Source organism: Rosa chinensis, chromosome 1 (assembly GCF_002994745.2).
Source record: "Rosa chinensis cultivar Old Blush chromosome 1, RchiOBHm-V2, whole genome shotgun sequence".
Classification (NCBI taxonomy): domain Eukaryota; kingdom Viridiplantae; phylum Streptophyta; class Magnoliopsida; order Rosales; family Rosaceae; genus Rosa; species Rosa chinensis.
Window position 1 is genome coordinate 54,900,982 of NC_037088.1, and position 24,661 is coordinate 54,925,642.

Consider the following 24,661-nt stretch of genomic DNA (forward strand, 5'->3'; position numbering starts at 1 on the left):
CAGATCGCCTTCTTGTGTTATGACTAATTGAGGGCTTATAATCTTGAGTTATGTATGGTTTGATGCCTACAGCAGCCATCTGGGTTCTGACTTTGTGGCAACTCTTATAGACCACCTTGGTTTAATCTGCTATTTAAGTTTTACAAATCCTTCAGAGCCCGTATTCATTATCATCCTTAAATTGACTAAGAAACATAGATCATCTGGGAAAGGAAGTAAAGGTAGTGGCAGTAGCAAGGCTTTACTAGCCATTGGTGAGTTTCTAAAATGGGAAATCAATGGAATTGAGGGTGCAAGCAAGAGTTTCCCAGTTCTAGAAAATAGAACATAACTATTGAGGTTATAATGTTGCACAGCTCTACATAGTGTGTGCTGGTGCCAAGTAAAATTGTAATGAGATTATAAGAAACATCCTTTATTTGTTTTGACAAATCAATCATGAATCAATAAGCAACGCTATGTGGCCTGGTATTTTCCACAGGCCTGTATTGAGTTTCTTTAACAACAATTTGGTCAATGTGAAAACGAAGAATATGTTGATGCCTATAAAAATTCTAATACAGCTTTTGCTGGAGCTCGTGTTTTCAAAACCATCTCCTCGTACTCGTCTTCAGGATTTGATAGGGCAACAATGGCTCCCCCCGCTCCTATTGAAGCTTCACCCTCGTGTATAACAACAGTTCTAATAACTATATTTAGATCAAATGTCTGGTTATATGAGAAAAAGCCAATGGAGCCCGAGTAGATACCTCGAGAACTAGTTTCGATTGAATCAAGAAGTTCCATTGATCTCAATTTCGGTGCACCAGTCATCGAACCACCCGGAAATGCTGCTCTCACACAATCAATTGCAGTCACATCAGACCGCTTTTGCCCACGAATTGTGCTGACCATAGTATGAACCGTAGCATATGATTCCACATCCATAAGACGTGGCACATGAACTGAGCCAGGCTCACACACACGACCAAGGTCATTCCTTAGAAGATCAACTATCATCAGATTTTCAGCTTGATCCTTTTCACTGAAAAAGATGGTGCAAGGGAAAGAAGAATTCAAAATGTTAGGGGAATAGCACATTGCAAAACACAGATGCTGTAATTGTTTTAATCTGTTAAAATAGAAGAGTTTCGTCCTACCTATACTGCAGTTGTAGTTTACGTTGTTCATCTTCCTCTGGTGTCGCACCACGAGCTACGGTACCCTTAATGGGTTTTGCTTCGAGTACACCATTTCTATCCAATTGTAAGAAACGCTCAGGGGAAGAACAGCAGATACTTAGGTCTTCATCTGAAAAATTAAGCCAGGCAGCATATGGTGCTGGATTCTTCTCTCTTAAATGAAGGTATAGTCCCAATGAGTCTATGTCCCCAATTCTTTTTCTCATCTGAGTTGTCAGACATAATTCATAACTTTCACCATCTTTAATGTATTCCAGGCACTTGTCAACATCTTCTATATACGCTTCTCTTGATTTATCAGCAAGGAAACTTCCTTGACACAGTGAAGATTGTAGAGCCAGCAAAGTTGGCTTCTTTCCCTCCCCTGTAGCAGAAGCTTTTAAGTTGAGAAGCTTTTGTTCTGTATCATCCAACCATGGTGTCAAAGGTCTGCATACTTCGTCTACAGACAGTATGTAAACATCATCATTACGATGATCAACAACTACAAGGTTATCAGCAAAGAAAAAGCAAGCATCTGGAGTCTTGGATCTGTGGTGATTAGAATCCACACCACATTCAACTTTCAGGTTATACCTGCATTGCAGAAATCAGGAAACAAAAGCGATCTAACATGAGAGCCGTGTAGACAACCCGTGGCAATTAAATATTTGGTATGCTAGTGATAGATATTCAATTCACACAGAAACCAATGGAGAGATATGATAACTTCTACAACCTCAATGAAAAAGGACAGCTAAACAGTTGAGAGGATATCTATTCTTAAGGTCATTGTCTTTAGAGTCAAATTCTCATTCGGTGTGTCCTTTTATCGACTGAAGGAGGACACTGAACTACCCATCAGCACCATTTTTTTTCTTTCCTTTTACCAATGAGAAATCATCTTTATTGGAACAGTCCTTGCATTACTCAAAGGGATTTTCTTTCAAGATGCCGGAACTGAATTACTCAGTAGAAACACAAGCAGATAGACAAACTCAACATTCCATTTGAGTTGAATGGGTTGTGATTGGGAAAACAACAGCTGACCAAATATTCATCTGTGCCAACGTGACATATGTAGTACAAATGAGACTAGTCAATAAAAACTTCATTAACATTTAAGGATGCAGAGCATGGTGAGAACTATTTAAAGAAGAGGAAATTCGACAATTATATTGCTAGAGTATAGAAAACATCTTTTATATCATGTTTTTGTAAGAGAACAAGTCTCTGACGAATTGATTTTGCAGAAGATACAAGAACAAAACAGAGAAAAGATGGTCCAAGAATATTACGTTTAATTAAACTTAACCGCATACCCGAGGTAACCAATATATCCACCATGAAAATCAAATGGAAGTTCTTCATAATCCTTTTCATCATAACAAAATGACAGGAGCTCCTGAAACATTTAAAACTGAGTAGAGTGGAATTGATTTATAGGCATTTAAGAAATTATTGCCACGCACAGGAAGAGTATACCGCAAGAAGTAATTTCACTAATACCTTTTTCAGAAAATCAAGAAAACCTTCTTCCAAAAATGAAAATTTGATAGAGCCTTGAGCATCCTGAACAGATAGAAGACCACTGCCCTTCAAAGCCATATCACTGAAAAATGCATTTTATCCCACTTTAATTCAAGGTAACAATGCTCATAAGAGCTTTAATGTAAAAAGTAATTGTATTAGTTGAACCAGCAAGAATAACAAGGTGGTAGTTATGTGATTTTATGATGATACTAGCATGTTAAAACCACTGCTGGTTAAACAAAACCTAGAAGTTAAAGCAAAAATTGCCCAAAACAATGTTCATTCAAACCTTTTATCAGACAATTTAAAGGTCACTTGCTTCCAAAGGGCTCCACCTTTTCCTCCCATAAATGAAAAGCGTGCTCTTCTCTGGACATTAAGGAAAAGAGAGACGGTAACCACTGTAAGAGATCGTAGTTTTATCAACATAACTAAAACTACCATAAAAAGAGTAAAAGACTGTTAATATCAAGCCTTTCAACTAAAAACTTCAAAAAAACATTCATGAGATAATAAAAATCATGCTAAGAGTTGTAACTAGCAAGCCCAAGGCTTTAAAAATAAAAAATAAAAAAAATAAAAAATAAAAAACATTCATGATATAAAGAAAATCATGCTGAGAGTTGTAACTAGCAAACCCATGCCACAAAAGTTACTTTAAAATATACAATGCACTGACATTACCCTTTAAAATAGGTGTAAGCACAACAACTAAAATCCAATGCCACACAAGAAACACAAAAGATGAAGTATTGAGTTGTTCAATTACAGAGAGAAGTTACTGAGTAATCGACAAACCTTCTCTATTGATGAACTGTCTAACCAAAAGGTGTTTTCAGCTTTATCTTGTCCAAACAGTTCACAAAATATATTTCTTGCTCCACCAACTTGACCGGCCAAGTGCTTAAATTTCTTCCATTTCAACCTCAGATCTTTAATAGTAATGCTTGGATGCAAAAGGTTTACCATATCAACCATGCCAGAGAAACTTTTGTTATTTACATTGTTATATAATTGACCATCTGCATTATTTAGTGGTTGCCTGTGTTTTGGAACGTCTGTCAATAGTCGACCAACATGGGGCATCTGCATGCGTGCTAAAAAGGATATACGGATCAGTGGCAGTTTGTATAAAAAATAATAATGATGAATAATAATAATAATAATAACAAGGCAAATAGAACTAGAACCAGTTATCAATAGCAAAAGCTAGAGGTCTAGACTCTAGACATCTATAGCATTCATGCAATTAAAGCCATAACTTTAGCTTTGTTAAACAAATAACATATGGTCAGAACAAAATTTCAAAAAAAATGCATCTGAAGGTTTCTATCAACCTCATAAAGCCAAGTGTCTCCCGTCTTCCAGGAGGTGTCAGAAAAATAAATGGCATGTACATGAATTATATTACGTCTGCAGGTGACTTAAAATGTGTGAACATGCCTGTATGTGTTTGAGCAAATGATATGGCATGATAGAGAGTCTTGACAAAGTTAACCAGGGAAGAAGGATGGACAGGTTCAAGAAAAGAGCTTTAGTTTACCATTAAAAGGAAAATTTCGCGCGTTGATGAATGATGCCCTTGATCTCAGCCAATAATCCTCTGTGATTTTTCTAAAATTCTTGAATATTTGCCTTCCATGGCAGGTAGCAACACTCTCTGGATGGAACTGAAGGGTCAAAAAATAAAGTCAAGAGAGTATTGCAGAGAGAAAGCTGAGCAACAACATTCACAATTGCAATGATCATGCAACACACCTGTACACCATAATGGGGCCTGGAAGAATGCATAATGCCCATGAGAACCCTTTCACTCTGTACTTTGCCAGAATGGCTGGAAGGTGAATAACTTCCATTTTTTGGTTTCCTTGAAAAAGACCCATCAGCAAATTTAGAGGCAACATCAGATTCTTTGGTCTCAATAAAAGAAAGTGCATTCACAGAAGAGGTCCATGCTATAGGAATGAGTTCATCTGGGAGTGATTCAGCATCTATGACCAGTGAATGGTACCGAACCACCTACAATTACATAAGGCATATAGCTAAGTAGAGTTAAGAATAAGTCTGTCAAGCACCTAAAAGGTCCATGGAACTGCGAAACCAAATTGAAACAGTAATGCTCCAAGAAACCATCTGTACTTTTAAGAAATCTTGCAATGAGTTTAGATTAGTTGATATTTTAATTATTATTCCAATTTATAATTGCAATATGTCTAGAGTTCTCATGGAAACTTTAATCTTAATGAAGTTTAGAAACTATGTATACTGGCAAATTAATTGGTAATTCAAATATTCTTCCTACAGTAAGTAGTTTTGACTTTTGACTATCATACTAGACAGAATGGAATCATCCACATGAAAAACTAGGACTCGCTACAACTACATCTCATTTTGATGCAAACTTAAAGTGAACTAGATAGCTAAATATATATATATATATATATTTTTTTTTTTTCTCTTGGATGTTGCCGACTTTAGGCAAGATATGAATATTCAAAACATCTTAACAAGTTATCGGTGTCATGAGAAAAGAATGACCTTGAATCCAGAGTTGTGGCCAGAGGGAATGTCATTGAAAAGTACGCACCCATTGTGCTCTATTTCACTGTATGGGAAACAATGGGTAGAAAGTCAATAGAGGAGGAACCAACAAAGCAAGCCTCAAGGGAACCCCATAAATCACCATACCACAGCTTCAATCCAAAACCTTTTATTTAGAAAAGGTAAGCACCATGAAAACCAAATCTCATGAAAATATATAATTATACCTCAAGCGTCCATGGACTGGTTCAGATGCGTGGACAACTTTAGCACCATGCACATAACCTAAAGCCTGTTAAAGGTCAAAATTAAACCATATTAAGAGAACTATGATTCAGATCAAGATTACATGTTGTTATCTGAAATGGGTTCCATGCATGCCCATGAATATTTACATGCACCAGAACCATATGTCTAAATCATATGCATATGTGTGCATGTGGGCACTCACGTATGTAAGTCTATACATACATAAACACAAAATCTTCATCCAGGACCTAAAGCCTTCAGATTGAGAAATGTGAATGTAAACTCCTAAGAGTTGTAGATGAGCTAGCTCTCATTTTCCATACAGAATTCTGGACAGAAAAATCTTACATGAATGTTCAACATCATTTTGCAGTTTGTATGTATATACCATTGTTAACAGTGGCCTTTGCAGGCATGTACTCAGTAAATATATGATAATCTTACCTGAAAGACATTGTCATGCATGCAACTATGACATTTTAATTTAGAGTACTTAAAAAGAAAAATACAAAAAAACATGAAATACCTGATGTCCAAGGCAAACACCCAAGATAGGGACATTCCAGCAGTCAAGCAGCACCTGAAGACATATTCCTGAGAGATTCAAATAGTTTCTAATGAAACAATCATAATAGAACTTTCAAACAGTATAAGCAAAGGACAAAAGGAGCTGCAAACAGGAAATAAAACAGAAGGCCACAGAATTTATTAAAATGCAATGCAATTAAAAACAGCAATAGGATGCAGGTCAACGAAAGTATACAAGAGAAAAATCACCTACGAGAGAACAAAAATACAAAATAAATGTGTGTGTGTGATACTAAGTACCTAGAGACCCAAGAAATTATGCAAAGGGCAGGAATTGATTGACAGAACATCATTCTCGTCATGTACAGTCAGAACTAAGAAGATGCCTAAAGAAGGTGTTCTTTTTTTTCGGGGGGGGGGGGGGGGGGGGGGGGGGAATTGCAGGCTTAAGGGGCGCCAAAAATCATTACACTCCTACCAGGAAAGAAACCATCTCCCAAATCCTACCAGAGTAGTATGTAGAACAACTATGTATTTCTGCATAGATGGGTGAAATTTATGCATACTTCGTTTCCATTATGTCACACAAACAAAGTATGCAGCATACTTAAACCATGGAGTATAAATATTGCTCTTTTATGATAAAATTGAGGTTGTCAGCTCTGCAGAACAGAGGCTACAATTGGAGCTCCTGTTTCTGTTTTTGGCCTAGATCAAATGCCATTTATGAGGAGCAAATGATGCCAAAAAGAAAATGGAAGTTTCATGACAGCATAACTGTGCTTCCAATCAATGCTGCTTTCTGCTATAACATGGGATAAGGATGGAACTAGCATGGAAAAGGTAAATTCATTTTTCTCTCTCACCTATGTCCGCTGGGCATGTAGGAGAACCAGGTCCAGGTGATATAACAATGTTATCAAATGCATTTTCTTCATACAAGTAATGGCAAACATCTTTCCATGTCAAATCATCATTTCGCACCACAACAGGAGGTACTGGCACAATTATAAGCCAACTGTCAGAATAGTACACTAAAGGAACAAAATCAAATTATTATTCTTGCAGAACTGAGTAAACATCAGTATGCTCTATTCCTATCTTATGGATCAACTCCATTTTATTACAAGAAATATACCATTTTTTTTTTAACCAAGACAGAACCTTTTTCCTGTAAGAAGCAATGTTCAGTTCTCCTTATGGCTATATTTGAAGCAAGATGGACATGCTTATTGTCATTTACCAGTGTAAACTACATCAGGACACATTAGAAGAATCTACCAACTTAGCACACAAACATTGAATACAGTATTGCGATTCCATATAAAATAAAGATATCAGATAGTGCACAATAAGAGATGATCAGAGCATGTTAAAGATAATAAGAATAATTGTAACCCCTGGAAACAATGAGTGGTAGGCATGGAGATAGATATGTCGGTTCATTAGATACAAAGGAAAAGGGAGGGAAAGAGAGCTCACATACAGCCATTAATGACAGACAGCTCCTGGTATATATTGTATGTGTAGCTATCATAGTTGTCAATCAATAATGTCCTCACAAATTCCAACTTCCGACCAGGTGCCTCCAGTTGTTTCTTTCCCACATGTGATTCTTGTATGTGCTGAGGCATCAAATTGCTAGACATCACCAGCTTCCTCGTCTCATGATTAGATGCTTGAGCATTAACCTTCTTAACAAAATTATCAACCTTCACCGACGGTTCAGGCTCTAGTATATTCTTGTTTGTACGTCCGGGCAACCCCTCAACAACAGGATATCTAAGCTCAGAAGATGATGAACACAAGGTGAACTTCATATTTCTTTTCAATGGTGAATATCAAATTTACACAAGAGTGTGCATCACAGAGCTCCTGCAACACAGCAATGTACACAATTAGATGTGCCCCCTATAATTCAATATGCTATGCGAAGCAATTTAGGACTTTGGTCTTCAGTTTCTCTATGCACCTACATCCATTTATCAAGTAGAGCAAATCCACTCATTACCCTTAACATGGTGTGCATTACCACTTAAGTCAATGTGTCCCATTATATATACTTAATGACAACATCAGACTCTCCATAAGATACATAATCACTATAATAGATAATGCCCAACACACACATTATCTACATGACAGAATCGTTTAAGGCTAAAGTTGGCGAGCAAAATTGTCTTTGGTTTGTCCTGGCAGTAGATAAGTTGATATGATTATTAAGTAACTTGAAGATGAATCAATGAGCAGTGCGTTAAATAGAACAAAACAAAACAGGAACAACTTAGAAGTTCAGGGCCTACAGGCATACTCATACTATGGTTTGCTTCCAACACAATTCAGCATGACCATTATACTAATGAGCTCAACCAAAAGCAGTTACTATAATAGCAACCGCTAAACCAATGAACGAAACAGCCAAATGGGCTCATCTCCTTCCTTCACCACGCATCAAGATACAAACTTTCCACACTAGAAATCACTAAGCTTCGCAACAACCTACAAAGCTGGCATAAGAAACAACTCTTGCGAACCCAAAAAGTTCAATACACAACCAAATACAACAACCCTTTGTTCTGTTTTACAGATCCCAGATTGAAAAGCACGAAACTTGATTGAAAAGCATGAAACTTCATTGTAAAGCAAGAAACTTTCAGACACAACAAAAGCTTCAAATGACGAGAAGCTAACCTCAAGAGCCAGAAGAGAGAGAGATGCGATCCTTATTGGGTCATTTAGTAAAAAGGGATTGGAAGGAGAGGCGGCAAAGCAGAGGCTTTATTGGCAATGGGGTTAGTTGGTAGTGGAGGAGGAGGAGAGGCACATACGACCATGGAAACTAGGGAAAGAGGAATGTGGGACCTGCCGCCACCGTACCTGATACGGACAGAAAAGAGTGAGGTGAGTCTCCAGAATCCAGATTCAATGGAGAGGAATCCTGGGCCGCATATCGCGGTTGATCTTTCGAATTCAAAAGGGTGGGTAGGGAAGCACAACCTTTTCTTTGTTTTCTTGTCTTAATAAATTTGGACTGTCACTTGCTAACATTTTTTATACACAATTTGACCATGACCATGCTATTGGAAAAATAAGTAAAACCTCTAAGATCCTCTTTTGATTTTCCGATGATTGTCTATGGCCGAGTTTTTCCCTTCTCAATAAGAGCAGAGGGATTTTGATTAGCAAATGGCTAAGTTTATTTATTTGTTATAGGTGAGGGGTATAAAATAAATTAGTAGGCTTTATAAAAAGGGTTTTTGTCCATTTACCCTAATTTTATAGTCAATGTTCCCACTTACCCCAGCAACTTTTTTTAATTCCCTTCTACCCTAAACACTCTAAGGATCTATTTCTTTTTACACAACATTTCTATTTTAATATATTTTTGTTCACCTTTTTACCCTTCTGTTAACGACCTAGTCTTTCAGCCCCAGTTTGAAATCCCGAGGTAACGAATAGAGAGAACTTCTGCTTAGAGAGAGAAGCTCTGGTTCTGGTGCGATAGAGAGAGAAGCTCGCAATGGAGAGAGAAAGAAGCAATGTCGCTTTGGATTTCAACAATGTCGCTGCAGCTCGGTTTGAAACGATTTCAATTCCGTTTCTTCGATTTTTTTTTTTTTTTTTGTATCCTTGTTTGCTATTCATCTCGATTGAGTCTGAGGCTGATTTTTTGAATATGAGTTTTGTTTTCCTGTACTTTTTTATTTCCGACTTATTGAGTTAATTTTGGTCTGTGTTTCGTGAATTTCATCTTTGTTTTGGTTCGATTTGCTATTTTTCATGCTTATAAGTTTGTTGTGCTAAGTTTTAATCTGTTTCGGTGTGGTAAGTTTGTTGTGATTCTGTTTTGAAACGGTTCAATGTATTCTGGTATTTGTTAATCGTCTATTGCCAGTCAATATTGGTTTACATAGCTGCTTTTCTTCTTTTTTTTGGATGAATTGTTGTTCACGGTGTTGATAATGATGTGATTTGGTAGCTTCTGACATGATTTTGGTCTTTGTGAACCGTATATTGCCCCCCAGTAGACCCATATTGGGGGTCAATAGAGGATTGAAAAAGCTGCTTTTCTTCTTTTTTGATACTCTTAGTTGTTACTGAAGTTCAGTAGTACGTGTTTAGTAACTTGTTTCGGTTTTGAAAAGACATTTTATCTGAGTCCCATCTATTGGGGTCAGTATGTGTCTATTGGGGGGCAATAGTGATTTGATTTTTTATTTTTTTTATTTATTATTTTTGTTTTTTATATACAGGACTATGGATGCTTCCTTAGCTGTTAAGTGCACTCATTCTGGACAAAGTTTCATGTTTTGTATTAATCAATATATGAGCTATGCTCATTTGTTTGAATACATTTGTGAACGGTTCAAGTTTTCTGCAACTGATGATATTGAGCTTCATTATTCGCTTCCTGGATGCGCTATTTTTTTTCTTCGCAATGATGATGATTTCAAGATGCTGTTTAGCGGTGCCAAGATTTACAAGTTGGATTGTGTTGATATTATGGTGTTGAAGAATAGTGTAATTTGCAGCAAAAAAGCTTCTGTTTCATTTGAAGATAGCTGCTCTGGTATTGTGGATGAAGATGATTACCTCACTGAGGCATTTAGGACTGAAGTTCAAAAGTCTTACTTGTCAAATGAGTGGGCTAGTTACATTCAATGTGTAGGGCAGAAATTTCGTGGCGGTTCCCCCGAGTTTCGAGACAAGCTCAGAAAGTATGCTATTGAAGTTGGGTTCAGCTTTGTATTTATTAGAAATGACTGGGACAGAATTCATGCAGTTTGTTCGAATTGGGGAACCGAAGGATGTGAGTGGAATGTCCATGGTTATGTTTTGCCTGCAAATGGTTGCTTTATTATTGGTGAGTTGGACAATGTCCACTCTTGCAAAGGTGTTCTTCGAAAACAAAAACATGAGCTTTTGGGATCGAAAATTGTCAAGTCATGTATTGAAGAGGACATTAGCTATAACTTGTCATTGAAGCCAAGGGAAATTATCAGCAAGTTCAAGTCAGCTTATGGGTTTGATATATCATACAAGGTTGCTTGGAAAGCAAAGCAGAAGGCTAGGGAAATGATTTATGGTTCTGAGGCTGATTCGTTTAACATGTTAACATGGTATAGGGAAGCTGTATTTGAGACGAACCCGGGATCTTCTTTTGTTTTGGAAGTTGATTCATCGAGTAATCGGTTCCATAGGCTTTTCCTAGCTTATGCGGGCTGTGTTCGTGGCTTTGAATTCTGTCTTCCCATCTTGTATGTCGATGGGACTTTTGGGAAGAGTGTCTACAAGGGGCAGATACTTTGTGCAACCGGAAAGAATAGAAATCATGGTATTTTTCTCATGTCTATGATTTTTTATTGGTATTTTTGTTGAAAATGTGTTGCGGCACGCTCCCTCTGGCGTTGCAGCGGCACGCTGCAATCATGTTTGGACCCCCAATAGACATATATTGCCCCCCAATACACGTTCATTTTCTTCTGATTTCTCTCCCCTTTTTGTTTCTATTATGTTTATTGTTGTTTTTTTAATTCTTTTTTGTTGAAAATGTGTTGCGGCACGCTCCCTCTGGCGGTGCAGCGGCACGCTGCAATCGTGTATTGTCCCCCAATAGACGTCTATTGACCCCCAATATACTCACTTTTTTTTCCTGTTTTCTGTAGGTTTCTTTCCTCTTGCAATGTGTGTCTGTGATTCTGAGACTGATGCTAATTGGTCCTTTTTCTTCCAACACTTGAAGAACTTGCTGGAACCTCAAGGTAGAAAGATCACTTTTATTAGTGATCGTGGTGTTGGACTGTTGAGTGCTTTCGACAAGATATTTCCTGGTAATCCTCATCTTTTCTGTTACAAGCACTTGGTGCATAACCTTATGACTAAATACAACGGTAAAGGCTCTTCTGTTTTGAAAGATGATGTTAAAAAGAAGTTTTTTGAGTTGGCATATTCATGCACTGAAAAGGAATATCGTTTTCATTTGAGAGAGTTGAGAGAAGCTGGTGGTGCTGATATTATAGATCCGTTTCTTGCTGATCTGCCTGTTCAAAATTGGTGCCGTGCATTTTTCCCTGGATGCCGTTATGGAATTATGGCTAATAGTATAGCTGAATCTTTTAATGCTTGGTTTGCTGTTGAACGGGAGATGCCAGTGTACACTATGCTTGATCAGACTCGGATTAGGGTGATGCAGATGATGGGTGAGAGGAGAGACGAGGCACAGCTTTGGACCTCGCAACTTACTCCTGTTATGGAGGGTCGTTTGAAAGAAGGTATGGAGAAAGCTTGTCGTTTCAATGTGCATTACTCCCATACAAATGTTTATGAGGTTAGATCAAAGTATTCTTATGTTGTGGACCTTGGAACTCCTTCGTGCTCATGTAAAAAATGGGAGATTAACTGCTTCCCTTGCTGCCACGGTCTTGCTGCAATTCAAGCTGCCTCATTGGATGTTTATGCTTTTATGGATAAGTATTTTTATGTTGATTATTACAAGAAGTGTTATGATTTTCCAATTTATCCAATATCTAATGTTGATATGGCTTCTTCGGAATCTGCAAGTAATGACTACATACTTCCTCCAAATGCAAAAAGGCCTCCCGGGAGGCCTAGGCTCAAGAGGTTCAAGTCTAGAGGAGAGTGTGAAAAGAAGCTCATTCGTTGCGGCCGATGTGGCAAAATGGGACAGCATAACAAGAAGACCTGCACTGAACCTATTTGAATTTGAATGTAAAGCTGTCAATTGTTTTAGCATTCTGACTGGCTGTATTGGGGGGCAGTAATAGGCTATTGGGGGGCAATAGATGATTTTATCCAGGGTCAGTTTAACATTTTTTGGTGTCAAAGATTATTGACATTGATTGGTACTTCAGTTTTGTTGCTGACTGATAAATTGATTCATTTTTTCCACTGTGATGTGACCCTACATTAAATGTCTATTTGGGTGCAATATAGCTTTTCGGCACACAATAGAACCTAAATGTTTGAGGGTTGTTGTTTCACAGTTGTGAAATTTTTAACACTTGCACATTCAAATGTAGTTTGATATTCTATTTGTGTTACTTCTGACCCTCTAACCAAGCTCTATTGGGGGCCAATAGACCTCTATTGACCCCCAATACAACTTGGTTTCTAAGGAGTCAAGGCATCAGGTTTGTAATAGGGGCCTGTAATTTGAATATCAACCTGTGTCCTATGCGCAACCATAGTAAATGAAGATAAATTCTTTCAAGTTGACAGAAATTAAATTGAAAAGATGTCAAATCATCCGAAATTATTCCAAATCAAAGTAAGTTCAACAGAAAGTAACTACTTAAAATATTCATTTTCTATTTTTTTGGCTCTCCTACAGCATCTGCAGTTTCAGCAAGGTATTTTTCGACGCTCCAAGCACTTTCCTCCTTTGCAAACCTCTCAAGAATTGTTTTCCTCATGTCATTGCCTTTCTTCTTGCTGGGTTGCACTCCGTGAACTATGCTTTCCATGAAATGGATCATAAACGGCCCACAGTCATCCCTGTAAAGCAAGAATTTCAGGGACAGATCCATAAAGAGAGTTCCTATTGCCCCCAATAGACACCTATTGGGGGGCAATAGACAAACAATTTGCACAAATTTATCAATTAAACTGTCTTCTTTTATATCAAAAATAAAGAGTAAAGGATTTTGAGGCACTTACGAACAGGATTTCTGCTGAGGGCAGTTCAAGTCTTCTACAAGCTCATAGTCATTTTCCCCGATTTGATTATCCAAGATCCACCTTCTGACCTCTTTCTCTCTTGGTGTCATTTCTTCAACCTCAGTGACAAGTTCTCCTTTACTGTCCTCACCTTTGCACTTCTCTCTTGTGTTCTCTTGATCCTGGCTGTCATCTGGAAATATTGTCCCTGTCACCTTCACGTCGTGTATGAACCTCCTTATGTGCTTAACCTGTTTAAATGCAGATATATAAAGCATCAACAAACTTTCCAAATTCCACCATTTGAAAAATAAACATTTTTTTTTTGATAAAGTTACTTACCACCCAGTTTGCGTTGTTGTAATATTGGTTATCTTTTGTCCATTCCTTCTTTGGTGGCAGCATAGAGTTCATGTGAACAAACTGCTTTTTCTCATTGTCGATGACAAGCAGTGTGTAGTGCTGGCTGTAGTAATGGTGTATTGGGATAATCACCTTGGGGTAGCTGAACTTACTCCACAGTTCTTCGATCAGGAATAACTCTATTTCAATATCATGGCCTTTGAAGTCGTCTTTGAGAATGTTCTTGCCTTCTTTTTTGAAATCCGCTAGTTTCTTTTCGTGTTGAACTGCGTAAAACTGCACAAAGAGGAAACACATATGAAAGCATTGAATTGTTTACTTAAATATGTTTTTCGGATGTGGTGCAGCGCGAGCTACTAGTTTTGTTTCGTTGCTTACCGCTGCTTCGATGTTTAGTAATCCAATCTGAGTGTTCGTTTCTTTCATTTCCTTCTGCAACATTTCAGTGTAAGCCTTGACCACCTGCAATTGTTCAATTTGATTTTCAGTTAGTATTATATATGTGAAGAACATTACCTATTGCCCCCCAAAATATCCATATTGGGGGCCAATAGACGTCTATTGGGGGGCAATATACGTCTATTTGGGTCACCACAGGTTAAGCTTCTTACATTAACATCCAGATCTTTCTCTTCTACGATAATCTTCATGTCTCCCCTGGTTACCCCTAGTATTCCATTTTCACTGCTCCAGTAGACATATCTGCGTAAACAGAAAAATATGTAGTTAATATGGGTTTGTGAAGTATTCATGGTTTGAAAGTTATGCTATGCACTCACGTATTGTCATCCACCATCTCAAAGAATTGCTGGTAGTGTCTTGCTAGTTCAGGCTTTAATGTTTTCCATGTGTACTTCTCACAATTCACCTCTTTTATTTGTATTTGGTGCTGCACTTCTTTTCCTTTCTGAATTTTTGTTGGCGGCTTCGGTTGTGCTTTCTTTTTCTGCTTTGGCTGTTCCTGTGCAGCAGTCTTTCTTTTCTTTTCATAAGTCTTCAGGATCTCTGGTGTGTCATACTCAAAGTCATCGTCCTTGTCCTTCACAGCTGCCTTTCTCTTTTTTACTTTCACATTCCTCTCGATTGAATGCATGTCAACCGTTTTCTTCTCCCTGGGGACCGATGGTACTGCCATTTCTGTTCCTGCCTCAGGCATTTCAACCGTCTCAGCTGCTTCCAGTATTTTCGACACAAGTTGATCTATTTTTTCTGATTCCATCTCATTTAGTGTGACCAAATGTGTATCCTCAAACACTTCCCGTTCTGGACTCTTGTAAGATATTGGAGATGCATTAATTGGATCTGCTGCCCTTGGTTCTTCGTTGACTGGTGTTTGAGTGTCATATTCTGCAAAGTTCCCCGTAGATTCCCTCCTGTGATCTTTCTCGGTCGACACCTGCACCATCTGTTGTTGATTATTTTGTTGCTCACTGCTTTTCAGGTCAGGGTTCCTGCTGGTTCCTTTCGCCAAACATTTCTTCAGAGCTTTTATGTGGTTCTGGTGCGATCTGTTTTCCTGCATCACCTCAGTCATTTTTTTCTCCATACTCTCAATTTTCTCATCAGCAACAGTAACCTTTTTCCAAAGCTCCCTAATATGGTTTGCAAGCCCCTCATTTGCTTCCAATAGTTTCTTCATTTGCTTCTCCATTTCCTGTTTTTCACCATTGTCTTCAATCACTCTATCCATTTCTTTTAGCAGAACTTTCATGTTACCAGTAAGCCTTATGGTCTCCTCTTCCTCGTCTTGGCTCGCTTGGGGAACCTGTAACCAATAAAACAACACTTGAATCAAAAAAATAAGAAAAAACCACTAATGTCTATTGGGGGCAATAGATGTATATTGGCCCCCAATAGCGACCTTATGAACCCAGTAATGGGGGCCAATAGATGTCTATTGCCCCCAATAGACACCTTCTGAACCCAGTATTGGGGGCCAATAGATGTCTATTGCCCCCAATAGACACCTTCTGAACCCAGTATTGGGGGCCAATAGATGTCTATTGCCCCCCAATAGACCATTTGTTCAATTCCACTATAATTGCTAACTTACCCAGTTGTTGAAACTTGGTGTTTCTTGCTCCTCCTCCGTATCCGACAAGTTGATGTAGCAATGTTCTAACCAAGGCCCATCTTTTATCAACTCCTCTGGCCAGTCTGGATTCTGATGGAGCTTCTGCAGGTTGAACAGCTCCTTTATCGACCACCTCACAAATCTCGGTTTCTCATCCTCCATTCCTGGAATCCAGTTTCTGATCTTGGTCTTCTCCAAGAACCAGTACTGTTACCAAAATTATATTTGTCAGTAAATGAATAACAGACAACCAATACGTGTCTATTGCCCCCCAATAGACACGTATTAACCCCTGTATTGGGGGGCAGTAGACATGTATTGGGGGGCAATAGACCAGAAAATTAGTATTGTACTTACATATATGAGAATGATGCAGCCAGAAAGAGTCGTTGGATGATCTTTTCGGTACCTCTGAAGGCCATCCAGCAGAAAATCTAGTACCATCTTGGCCCAATTGAAACTGTTTATGTTATCTATGTCTTCACAAGCGTTGATGAGGTCCCATGTCAAGGTTGTTGATGTCCTGCTGAAGAAGAATGCATTGAAGAGGTACATGATAAGCAGTGCCGCAATTATCTTAGGATCAGCGTTCTTCTTCTTGCCGAGCTCCTTGCTGAGTTTGTTTTCCAGATCAGGTTTTATTACTGTTTCTTTCCTCATGTTGACGTCAAATATCGAAGATGCCTTCCGTTCCTCCTTGAGCACCTTCTTGCTCAGGTCCCATTCAATACCAGTTGTTGGCAGGTCAAACAATTCATTTATGTCCTGCAATGTTATTTCCATTTCTGTCTCCCCAAACACAAACTTGGCTTTTTTAACATCAAAGTACTTCAGTATAATCTCCAAGTCTGCCTCATGTTTGTGGAGCTGAGTTTCTGTAAGCTTCTTCTCATAGAATGGTCTGATCATCCCCCAAAATACAGTAGTACTCAAAATATCCCAAGCCCCTTTAGGTATTTTCTCTCTATATGTGTCAATCAATCTCCAGAAAGCACTTAGAGTGCATTTCTGTTGCTTCCACTGGATCTTTGCCTTTTCTGTTGTCTTTGTGTTCCTCCTTTCCCCTTTCTTTGTCTTTTCCTCTTTCGTGTTAGACTTTTCCCGTTTGATCTTCTTTTTCGTTGGCTGTTCGGCCTCGTCTTCATCATACTCTTGTTTCTTTTTGCTCCTTAGACTCCTTGTCTGCACATAAAACCTTTGTGTTGTTTCTCGATCATCATCCTCCTCCTCCTCTTCCTCCTTCTCTTCTTCTTCTTCTTCTTCTTCTTGTTCCTCTGTTTCTTCTCCTTCTTCTTGTACTTCTTCTTCCTCCTCTGTTTCTTCTCCTTCTTCTTCTACTTCTTCGTCATTACTAGAAGTTTCTTCTTTTCTTCGTGATGACTTCCTAGACTTTATCACTTCCATCCTTTGCCGAAGTGTTTGTTCTTCTGATCTTTGTGTTTCGTCCATATTTTCTTCAAAGATGCAGCTGAATTGTGGTCGTTTGGTTCTTGGCATTCTGCTAATAAAGGAAAGAAGAACAATTCATTATTGCACATCCACATTCAATTACTGAACCCCATTAAACATCTATTATCCCAAAACAATAGCCTCTATTGGGGACCAATAGACATGTATTGGTCCCCAATAGAGATATATAATCTCCAACAGAAGCTTCTATTGGGGCCAATAGATGTCTATTGGCCCCCAATAGCAGCATCTGTTTTGGCATAATAGACGTCTATAGCCCTAGTAGACATCTATTGTCCCGAAACAGAAGGTTCTTTCGGGGCAATATACATCTATTGGCCAACAACAGAAGCCTGTATTGGGGACCAATAGACGTCTATTGCCCCAATAGACATCTATTATCCAAAAACAGAAGGTTCTTTCGGGGCAATATACATCTATTGGCCAACAAAAAAAGCCTATATTGCAGGGAAATAGACGTCTATTGCCCAATAGATGTCTATTGGCCCCCAATAGAGGCATCTGTTTTGGCTTTATGGACGTCTATTGGTCCCCAATAGAAGCTTCTGTTTTGGGGCAATAGACATCTATTGCCCTGAAATAAGCTCACAATACATGTTCATTTTCATATTTTTCAATTTTTGTGTCCCCGGTTAACATAAAACATGAATTTGTAATAGATTTGAAACCGAAATCCTAGATTTTTCTAATTTTGAAACAGGAAAATACTATTTTTCTCATTTGCCCACTCGATTAACCAAACCTAGGCTATGAACAAGTTCAATCTCACATAAAGGTAAAGAATCTGAAACGGAACAGAGATTTCCACTCACTTTCTATAATACCGAAGCCGGAGAACGTTGAATCGACGCCGGAGAACGTTGAATCGCCGCCGGAGAACGTTGAATCGCCGCCGGAGTTGGTCTAGATAGCAGAGTTGGTGGAGAAACTGCGAATCGAGAGTGAGAGAGAGATCGAGAGCGAGAGCGAGTGCGAGAGAGAGAGCGCGTTATTTTTTTTTTTTGAAACTGAAAAATGGTGGAAAACGAACCGCCATAAAGGAGTTGAAGGTGGGTAAAATTGTCTTTTTCACTCACGTTTGGGTTAATGGGAACAGTTTTTTCTTTCTGGGGCAACTGGGCCAAAATTTCCCAATTTTGGGGCTGATGGTCATGGACCCTTATAAAAAAGATGTGTTTATTTCAGCGAATGAATAACATGATCAAACTTTTATGAATGTGCATTAACTGTATAATATGATTTGAGTGGCAGTTAAAAAATTAGAAAAAATAGAATGTGCATTACATATTTTTAGTCAGATTATAATTTTTTGAGTGGCAGTTAAAAAATTAGAAAAAATAGAATGTGCATTACATATTTTTAGTCAGATTATAATTTTTTCTATTTTTGTGGCCCCGGCCACAAAAATAGAAAAAATTATAATTAAATCATGATTTGAGCCAATATAATCAGATAATTTTAATAAATGGTAAGAAAGAGTAAAAACAGAAGAATATGGTAAGAAAGTAGGGCTAGATTCAGTACTAAACCGATCCATTTTTCCCCAAACCGTTGCCGAACCAACCTCTGACAATATTAGGATTTTCAAACCGCCACCGATCTGAATAACCGGTATACCGACAAGTCGGTAACCAAAAATCTTAGTTTGGTATCGGTCGGTAACCGGTAATTGCAAGCAAACTCCATGAATTGAGAAGAAGATGGCTTCCAGATCTGTTGGAGAAGAAGTTGAAAAAACAGGGACGAGAAAGAAGAAACAGAAGAATTTAGAGGGCATGTTTTTCTTCCTCCGTCGAATTAGCAGAGGTTGTTGAGGCTCACGCTCCAAGCCTAGCGTCATTACTTCAACGCCGAGCCCCACCACTCCTCACCCAGCTCCGTCATCGAGGATAACGCCAATGAAGGAACAAAAAAATATACTGATCGCATAACTAACAATCCATGGTGATCGAAAACGGGATTTTGGTGATTTGGGTTTTTGAGGATTTGATTTATTTATAAGAGTTGAAATAGTTGCTTGTGTGATTCTGGAATTGTTGCTGGTTTCCAGAAAGAAATTCTAGAACGAGAGAGAAGACAATTCTGGAACGATGGGTTTTCGCTTTTCCTTTTGGTTTTTTACTTCTATCACTTAAGAAACTAATAAATATAAAATTTGTAGACCATACGTTGAGAGTAACTTGTAATGCAGTGGTTAGGATTAGAATCTCTGTCTATGAGAAGAAGAGTTTGAGTCGCGCCTTCAACCAATTTTCATTTTATATATATATATATATGTATGTATATATATATTGTAAGAGTAATGAGTGTAACTCGTGGTCCAGTGGTTGGGATCAGAGTCTCTGTATGAGAGGAGAGGGGTTCGAGTCCCGACTTCGACAAATCATTTTGTATATATATTGTGTATATATATACACCATACCATAGCCGAGCTGAAGGAAGCCAAATGGTACGGCTCAGCAGAGCCGCAAGCCTGCAAGCCGAGTCTTCGACCCAAAGCGGTTAAGGCCGGTTCGAAATTCGACTAGTTCGGCCCAAATTTCCAGACCTATAAGAAAGAGTATTACTAATTTATTTTTTTTCAGCCCTACAAAATTTGAGTCATACAGTTTTTCGTTAATGAGAGTCGTGTACTGTTCCCTTTGGTGAGAGAAGCTCCTGCTTCTCTCTTACTCAATCTCTCTCTTCTCTGCAACAAACTTTTTCTTCTTTGATTTTCCTCACCCATGTGGTGATTCCTCACCCTCTGTGGGGATTCCTCATCCTCTGTGGTGATTCTCACCCAAGTGGTGTTTTGATTTCCTTGTTTTCCTCTTCTTTTGCATCTGATTTTTGTCCTTACTGTTCAAATTTGTTTTTAAATCTTAGATCTGAATCTCTAAGATATACTCTCAGATTTGTTCTCATGGTCATTCTCAATTTTTGTTCTGCCTTTGCTCCTCAAGATGTCCAAACCGTGAACAAATCTCCTTCTTCTTGTCGACCTTGCCTACCATGGAAGAGTTCGTACTCCTCTGTAACCACCTCTTCAGATCTCAGGTTTCTTTGCTAAGATCTATTTTGGTTTGGTTGTTGTTATCCTTTTATGCGAGATCGTCTCGTAATCATTCAACTGGAGAATGTATGGCGGCTATGTCAGTATCCTCACCTCTGCAGACCACCCTTGGTTACCAACCCTCGCTCATGATTTCCGACGGATCTCCAGTGTCAAATCTGCTATGGCGGCTGCAAGTTGGAGATGAAGAAGCTTTGATTAGGATTTGGGTTTTTTGGGCTACTTAGGCCTCTATGTTATCAGCTGTTTCTTTTCTTATATTTTGATTTCTCTAGTCTTGCTTGTTCTGCCAGTTGACTATATGAATCATGCTTTGCAGACTTCGTCTATATTGGGCTGTGTCCCTTGTACTGTTGTTTGGCTTTGAGTCTTGTTAATTAGTGCTACCTTTCGACAAAAAAAAAAAAACAAACTTAAAAAATTTGGAGACCCATTATATTTGTAGACCCTAGGCACAAGCCTATTTCGCCTAGGCCCAGGGTCGGCACTCCCCCTAGGGTAACTTTCATAGTCAAGAGACTAAGGGTGCGTATGGGGGGGATTTTTAGCTCCCCCGCTTATAAGCAACAACACCCAAAATGTTTGGTGACTTGGCTTCTTGGCAGCTTTTTCCAGAAGCAGCTGCTTTTTTTGTCGAAAAGCAGAAGCCAGCTAACCTTGGCTTTTAGAAGCAGAAGCCACTTGGATACTGTAGCGCTAAATACTGTTCATTAATGACTCTTTCGTAATACTGTCTCCTACCCTCCCTCCCTTGAACAAATTACACACAACCATGGAAGGCGACACCGCTCTTCTCTTCAGACCCACTCAAATCTCCCTTTGATCTCTCTTTCTTCTGTCTTCGTCAATCTATAATGCGGCTCCGAGTTCAAAATCGTAGCCTCAATCAAGCAACGCGACATGGAAATTTGAATGAGAGTTAGTGTTCTTAAAGTTTACGACTTTGTTGATCTTCTGAAATTTTGATGCCCATAAATGGTACTTAAGTTTTTATGCATAAATTGGGGCAATTCTATCTTTAGTTGAATGTTGGACGCACTTGTTTTTTATATATCTAGATGCTTATTAAGATCTAATATCTGGGTTTAGGCATTAGTTTTCAGTTTGAACCCATTGACTTGCTTTCTTAATCAATGAGTTGCAGTTGTATCAATTATTGGTTGTGGCATTGCTCCAATATCTTTGCCCTTGTTTATCATAGAAACATTTGTATATAGAGCTGTTATCTTCAGTCTAGTAGGAGTTTCAATGCAATTTGATATTGAATTTCTCTCTTGTGTGTGTATTTGTTTCTGTAGTTGCAATATTGAGGATATGCGTATCTCATTAAGAATTCAAAATCCTGGATTGATCTCTCAGACCTTAGTTACAGAATTGATTTATTTTGGTCAAGTAGTTAAAAAAATTGTTATACTTGAGTTATCCTTTTTGAAGATTTTCTCAAAACCTTGGATGTCTTGAGATGTGTTTACTCACTGCAAGTTCCATTGCATATATATATATATATATATATATATATATATATATATATATGTTCTGGGTTTTAGGGATATGAGTGGTAGACATGTTCATTTGGGTTCAATTTTGTTCTGGATAAAAATACTTAATCATCTGTCGTAAATTCATATACCTTCCCCCTCTCACTGAGATGTTACTTGTCCTTGATGTTTATCTTAAATTCAAATAAGCTTCGGGTTGTTTCTATCTGAGTATGAATTTGTGAAGCAAGATCTTACTGTGTATTTCATGCATGAATGTGAACATTGCACATTTGATGATTCATGCATGAATGTGAACATTGTGATTTACCAATGTAGTTGCAGGATTTCTTGTATTATGCATATGCATGTGTATGTTCATTTTGTTGAATATACATGTTGTCTGCATTTATATGTTGGGCTCAGAGGAGGCAATAAGGAATAGTTCCCCTCCCTTGAAACATTTACAATTGTTTTTGTGTTTGTGTTTGTCTTCTTTCCTGCCATCTTGAATATATAACCTTGTGTTTGAGGTGTTACTTTGCAACATGAAATTTGTGCTTTTGTTCACCATCTAGTGTCAATTCATAGTTTATGCTACAATATATTGCTAAGAGAAATATGTGTATATTCTACAGAGGCTTATTTATCCATTGTACTATTTTCAGAAGTTCAATATCATTTGAGGAAGCATTGTTATAGATTCGATTTCATGAGTCTGTTACCTAGGATGCACGTGACTAGTTCTAGCTAAAAGCACATAATGTTGTATATGTTTTCTGTTTATTTGATCTAGTCATCTATTCTCAAATTTTAATTGGGTCTGTTGCATATTTGAAGGAGATCTTGCTCATGCTTTTACGTGTTAACCTTCAAATCCTTGCAAAAAGTTAGGATATGGAAATCTTGGATTGTTGTTATTTTATCAACAGTATGATCCAGCACTTCAAACTTGCAAGTTTCTGATGAGTGTTGGGAAGATGAATGCTTTCGGACAAAAATTGTCATATATACACAAGCTTGAAGCCCTAAAGTATATGTAGAGGTCTTTGTAACAATCTTGTAGCTGAGACTCTGACTCTTTGGTCCCCCATCAAAATTTGGCCTGGTGGGATGTGCATAATTGTTGTATAATGCTGTATTCTGTAGATTTTTTTTTCTTTTTTTCTTTTTCTTTTTTTGTAATGTCAAGCTCAGCTGTAAGTAACTGTACATTGAAGAGGAATAAGATTTTCTTACTGTATTTGTAGATACTAGTGTTCTGTACTCTAATTGTTATTAATGTTACTAATATATTTGTATAAGTTATTTTTAAAATTGTCTAATATTAATCATATGGTCATCATGATTTTTTTTTTTTTAAAAGAAGGGCTGGTGCAGCTACCCACAAGCCTTGATTAATGAAACGGCTGAATACAAGGGGGGGCATTGAGCCTAACTCATGATTACAATAAGCAACTAGAGTATGTCCCAAAATAATATTAGGAATCTCTACACAATTCTTGTATTCTAACAAGCACCAACTAGCAAAGAGCGCTCTACAGGCTGCTCCATGTACTTTGAAATAGCAGTGACATAACAGAAAGATAACTCGATATGTAACACGATCACAACGTAGCATAATTGCCAGCTTTAGCACAGCTTTCCTACTATGTTGCCGCCAGATGATAAATCTGACGACACTTAGCTTCATCCTGCCACTAGGAGGTTGCAACCATTTGACAAAGCAAGGAACTCACCGCCTACCTAGAGCAGACAAGGCACTTTGAGTGCACACACAGGCAAACAGCTTGACTAGCCTATGCAACACAAATAGGGACTTATTGTTCTCAAAATGCGCAAAACAACTGAAAAACATAAAATAATAAAAAACAATAAAGATAATAACAGCCTGGGCAAGGCCCACAAAGTGAGCCCAAACCCAATCTACTACCTAGATCGGGCCCACAGACAACACCCAAGCCCAGACGACCAAAAACAAAAGGGATCCAGCCCTCCCGGCCCAACTCAGTAGCTGCAACGCCATGCTACCAGAATCGCCTCCCCACCATCGGCGCTACACACCCAACACGCCTCTGTCGCCATCCAACCTTCGCCGGACAACTGTAGACATCTCAGTCCACCCATCACCTGCCATGGCATGGAAATTCTGCAAGCTGAATTGGATCGAACGTCCGAGCACTGCCAGCCAACCCAACCTGCCATCGATCCAAACCGGCCTTCGATCTGATCTAGTCGGCCATCGAATCTGGCCCACCGATCGCTGATTTCCACCAGAAGCAGCTCCGACCTTACAAATTCTCAATCCCCCTCCGATCCCAGCCCACATCCACTAGACAACCAATCTCGTCGACCGAGAGAGACGAAGCAGAACTCCTTTCAATCTAATCCTCCGAGCTTGAGGCACCTCTCTAACACAAACCACCCGTCCGGCCTCACCCACCATGCCCCGGTTAGGCCAGAAACCATCGCTGGCACCAACGCGCAGCCTGACAGGCACTTGTATAACAAGCGGCGTCCTCTAGGGTTTTTT

At 38.6% G+C, this 24,661-nt stretch overlaps 3 protein-coding genes across 4 annotated transcripts; 1 reads left to right on the forward strand and 2 right to left on the reverse strand.

The window, feature by feature from the left end:
- Positions 1 to 378: 378 nt before the first annotated feature.
- On the reverse strand, positions 379 to 9,117 carry LOC112182408 (aminodeoxychorismate synthase, chloroplastic). Of its 2 annotated transcripts, XM_024320902.2 has the most exons (14): positions 8,703 to 9,117; positions 7,498 to 7,886; positions 6,878 to 7,009; positions 6,010 to 6,077; positions 5,462 to 5,526; positions 5,232 to 5,298; positions 4,452 to 4,712; positions 4,237 to 4,363; positions 3,492 to 3,790; positions 2,983 to 3,062; positions 2,670 to 2,772; positions 2,483 to 2,565; positions 1,140 to 1,757; positions 379 to 1,024 (listed from the first exon to the last, which is right to left on the reverse strand). In XM_024320902.2, exons 2-14 carry the CDS (start codon positions 7,829 to 7,831, stop codon positions 544 to 546), a joined length of 2,718 nt encoding a protein of 905 aa, XP_024176670.1. In that variant the 5' UTR covers positions 7,832 to 7,886; positions 8,703 to 9,117; the 3' UTR covers positions 379 to 543. The 2 variants fall into 2 exon arrangements, with proteins under 2 accessions (XP_024176670.1, XP_024176672.1); XM_024320904.2 differs by lacking the exon at positions 8,703 to 9,117 and having other exon boundaries at positions 7,494 to 7,631.
- LOC112169942 lies at positions 8,861 to 12,880 on the forward strand. The gene is made up of 3 exons (XM_040509275.1): positions 8,861 to 8,989; positions 10,265 to 11,346; positions 11,678 to 12,880. Exons 1-3 carry the CDS (start codon positions 8,865 to 8,867, stop codon positions 12,730 to 12,732), a joined length of 2,262 nt encoding a protein of 753 aa, XP_040365209.1. The 5' UTR covers positions 8,861 to 8,864; the 3' UTR covers positions 12,733 to 12,880.
- Positions 12,881 to 13,233: 353 nt separating this feature from the next.
- On the reverse strand, positions 13,234 to 18,530 carry LOC112182821. The gene is made up of 9 exons (XM_024321368.2): positions 18,408 to 18,530; positions 16,483 to 17,626; positions 16,105 to 16,332; positions 14,831 to 15,816; positions 14,663 to 14,753; positions 14,430 to 14,513; positions 14,031 to 14,327; positions 13,689 to 13,939; positions 13,234 to 13,526 (listed from the first exon to the last, which is right to left on the reverse strand). Exons 2-9 carry the CDS (start codon positions 17,620 to 17,622, stop codon positions 13,340 to 13,342), a joined length of 3,264 nt encoding a protein of 1,087 aa, XP_024177136.2. The 5' UTR covers positions 17,623 to 17,626; positions 18,408 to 18,530; the 3' UTR covers positions 13,234 to 13,339.
- Between the last annotated feature and the right edge of the window lie 6,131 nt (positions 18,531 to 24,661).

Bases quoted from the DNA above. Each gene is read 5' to 3' on its own strand.
- LOC112169942 (XM_040509275.1), top strand. From the start codon at position 8,865: ATGTGGGACCTGCCGCCACCGTACCTGATACGGACAGAAAAGAGTGAG. The intron at 8,990-10,264 runs GTGGGTAGGGAA...TTTTATATACAG, and splicing joins GATCTTTCGAATTCAAAAGG to GACTATGGATGCTTCCTTAG. The intron at 11,347-11,677 runs GTATTTTTCTCA...TGTTTTCTGTAG, and splicing joins CGGAAAGAATAGAAATCATG to GTTTCTTTCCTCTTGCAATG.
- LOC112182821 (XM_024321368.2), bottom strand. From the start codon at position 17,622: ATGCCAAGAACCAAACGACCACAATTCAGCTGCATCTTTGAAGAAAAT. The intron at 13,940-14,030 runs GTAAGTAACTTT...GCATTTAAACAG, and splicing joins ACAACAACGCAAACTGGGTG to GTTAAGCACATAAGGAGGTT. The intron at 13,527-13,688 runs GTAAGTGCCTCA...CTTGCTTTACAG, and splicing joins CCTCAGCAGAAATCCTGTTC to GGATGACTGTGGGCCGTTTA.
- LOC112182408 (XM_024320902.2), bottom strand. From the start codon at position 7,831: ATGAAGTTCACCTTGTGTTCATCATCTTCTGAGCTTAGATATCCTGTT. The intron at 7,010-7,497 runs GTATGTGAGCTC...TAATTGTGCCAG, and splicing joins GCTGTCTGTCATTAATGGCT to TACCTCCTGTTGTGGTGCGA. The intron at 6,078-6,877 runs GTGAGAGAGAAA...TGAATCTCTCAG, and splicing joins TACATGCCCAGCGGACATAG to GAATATGTCTTCAGGTGCTG.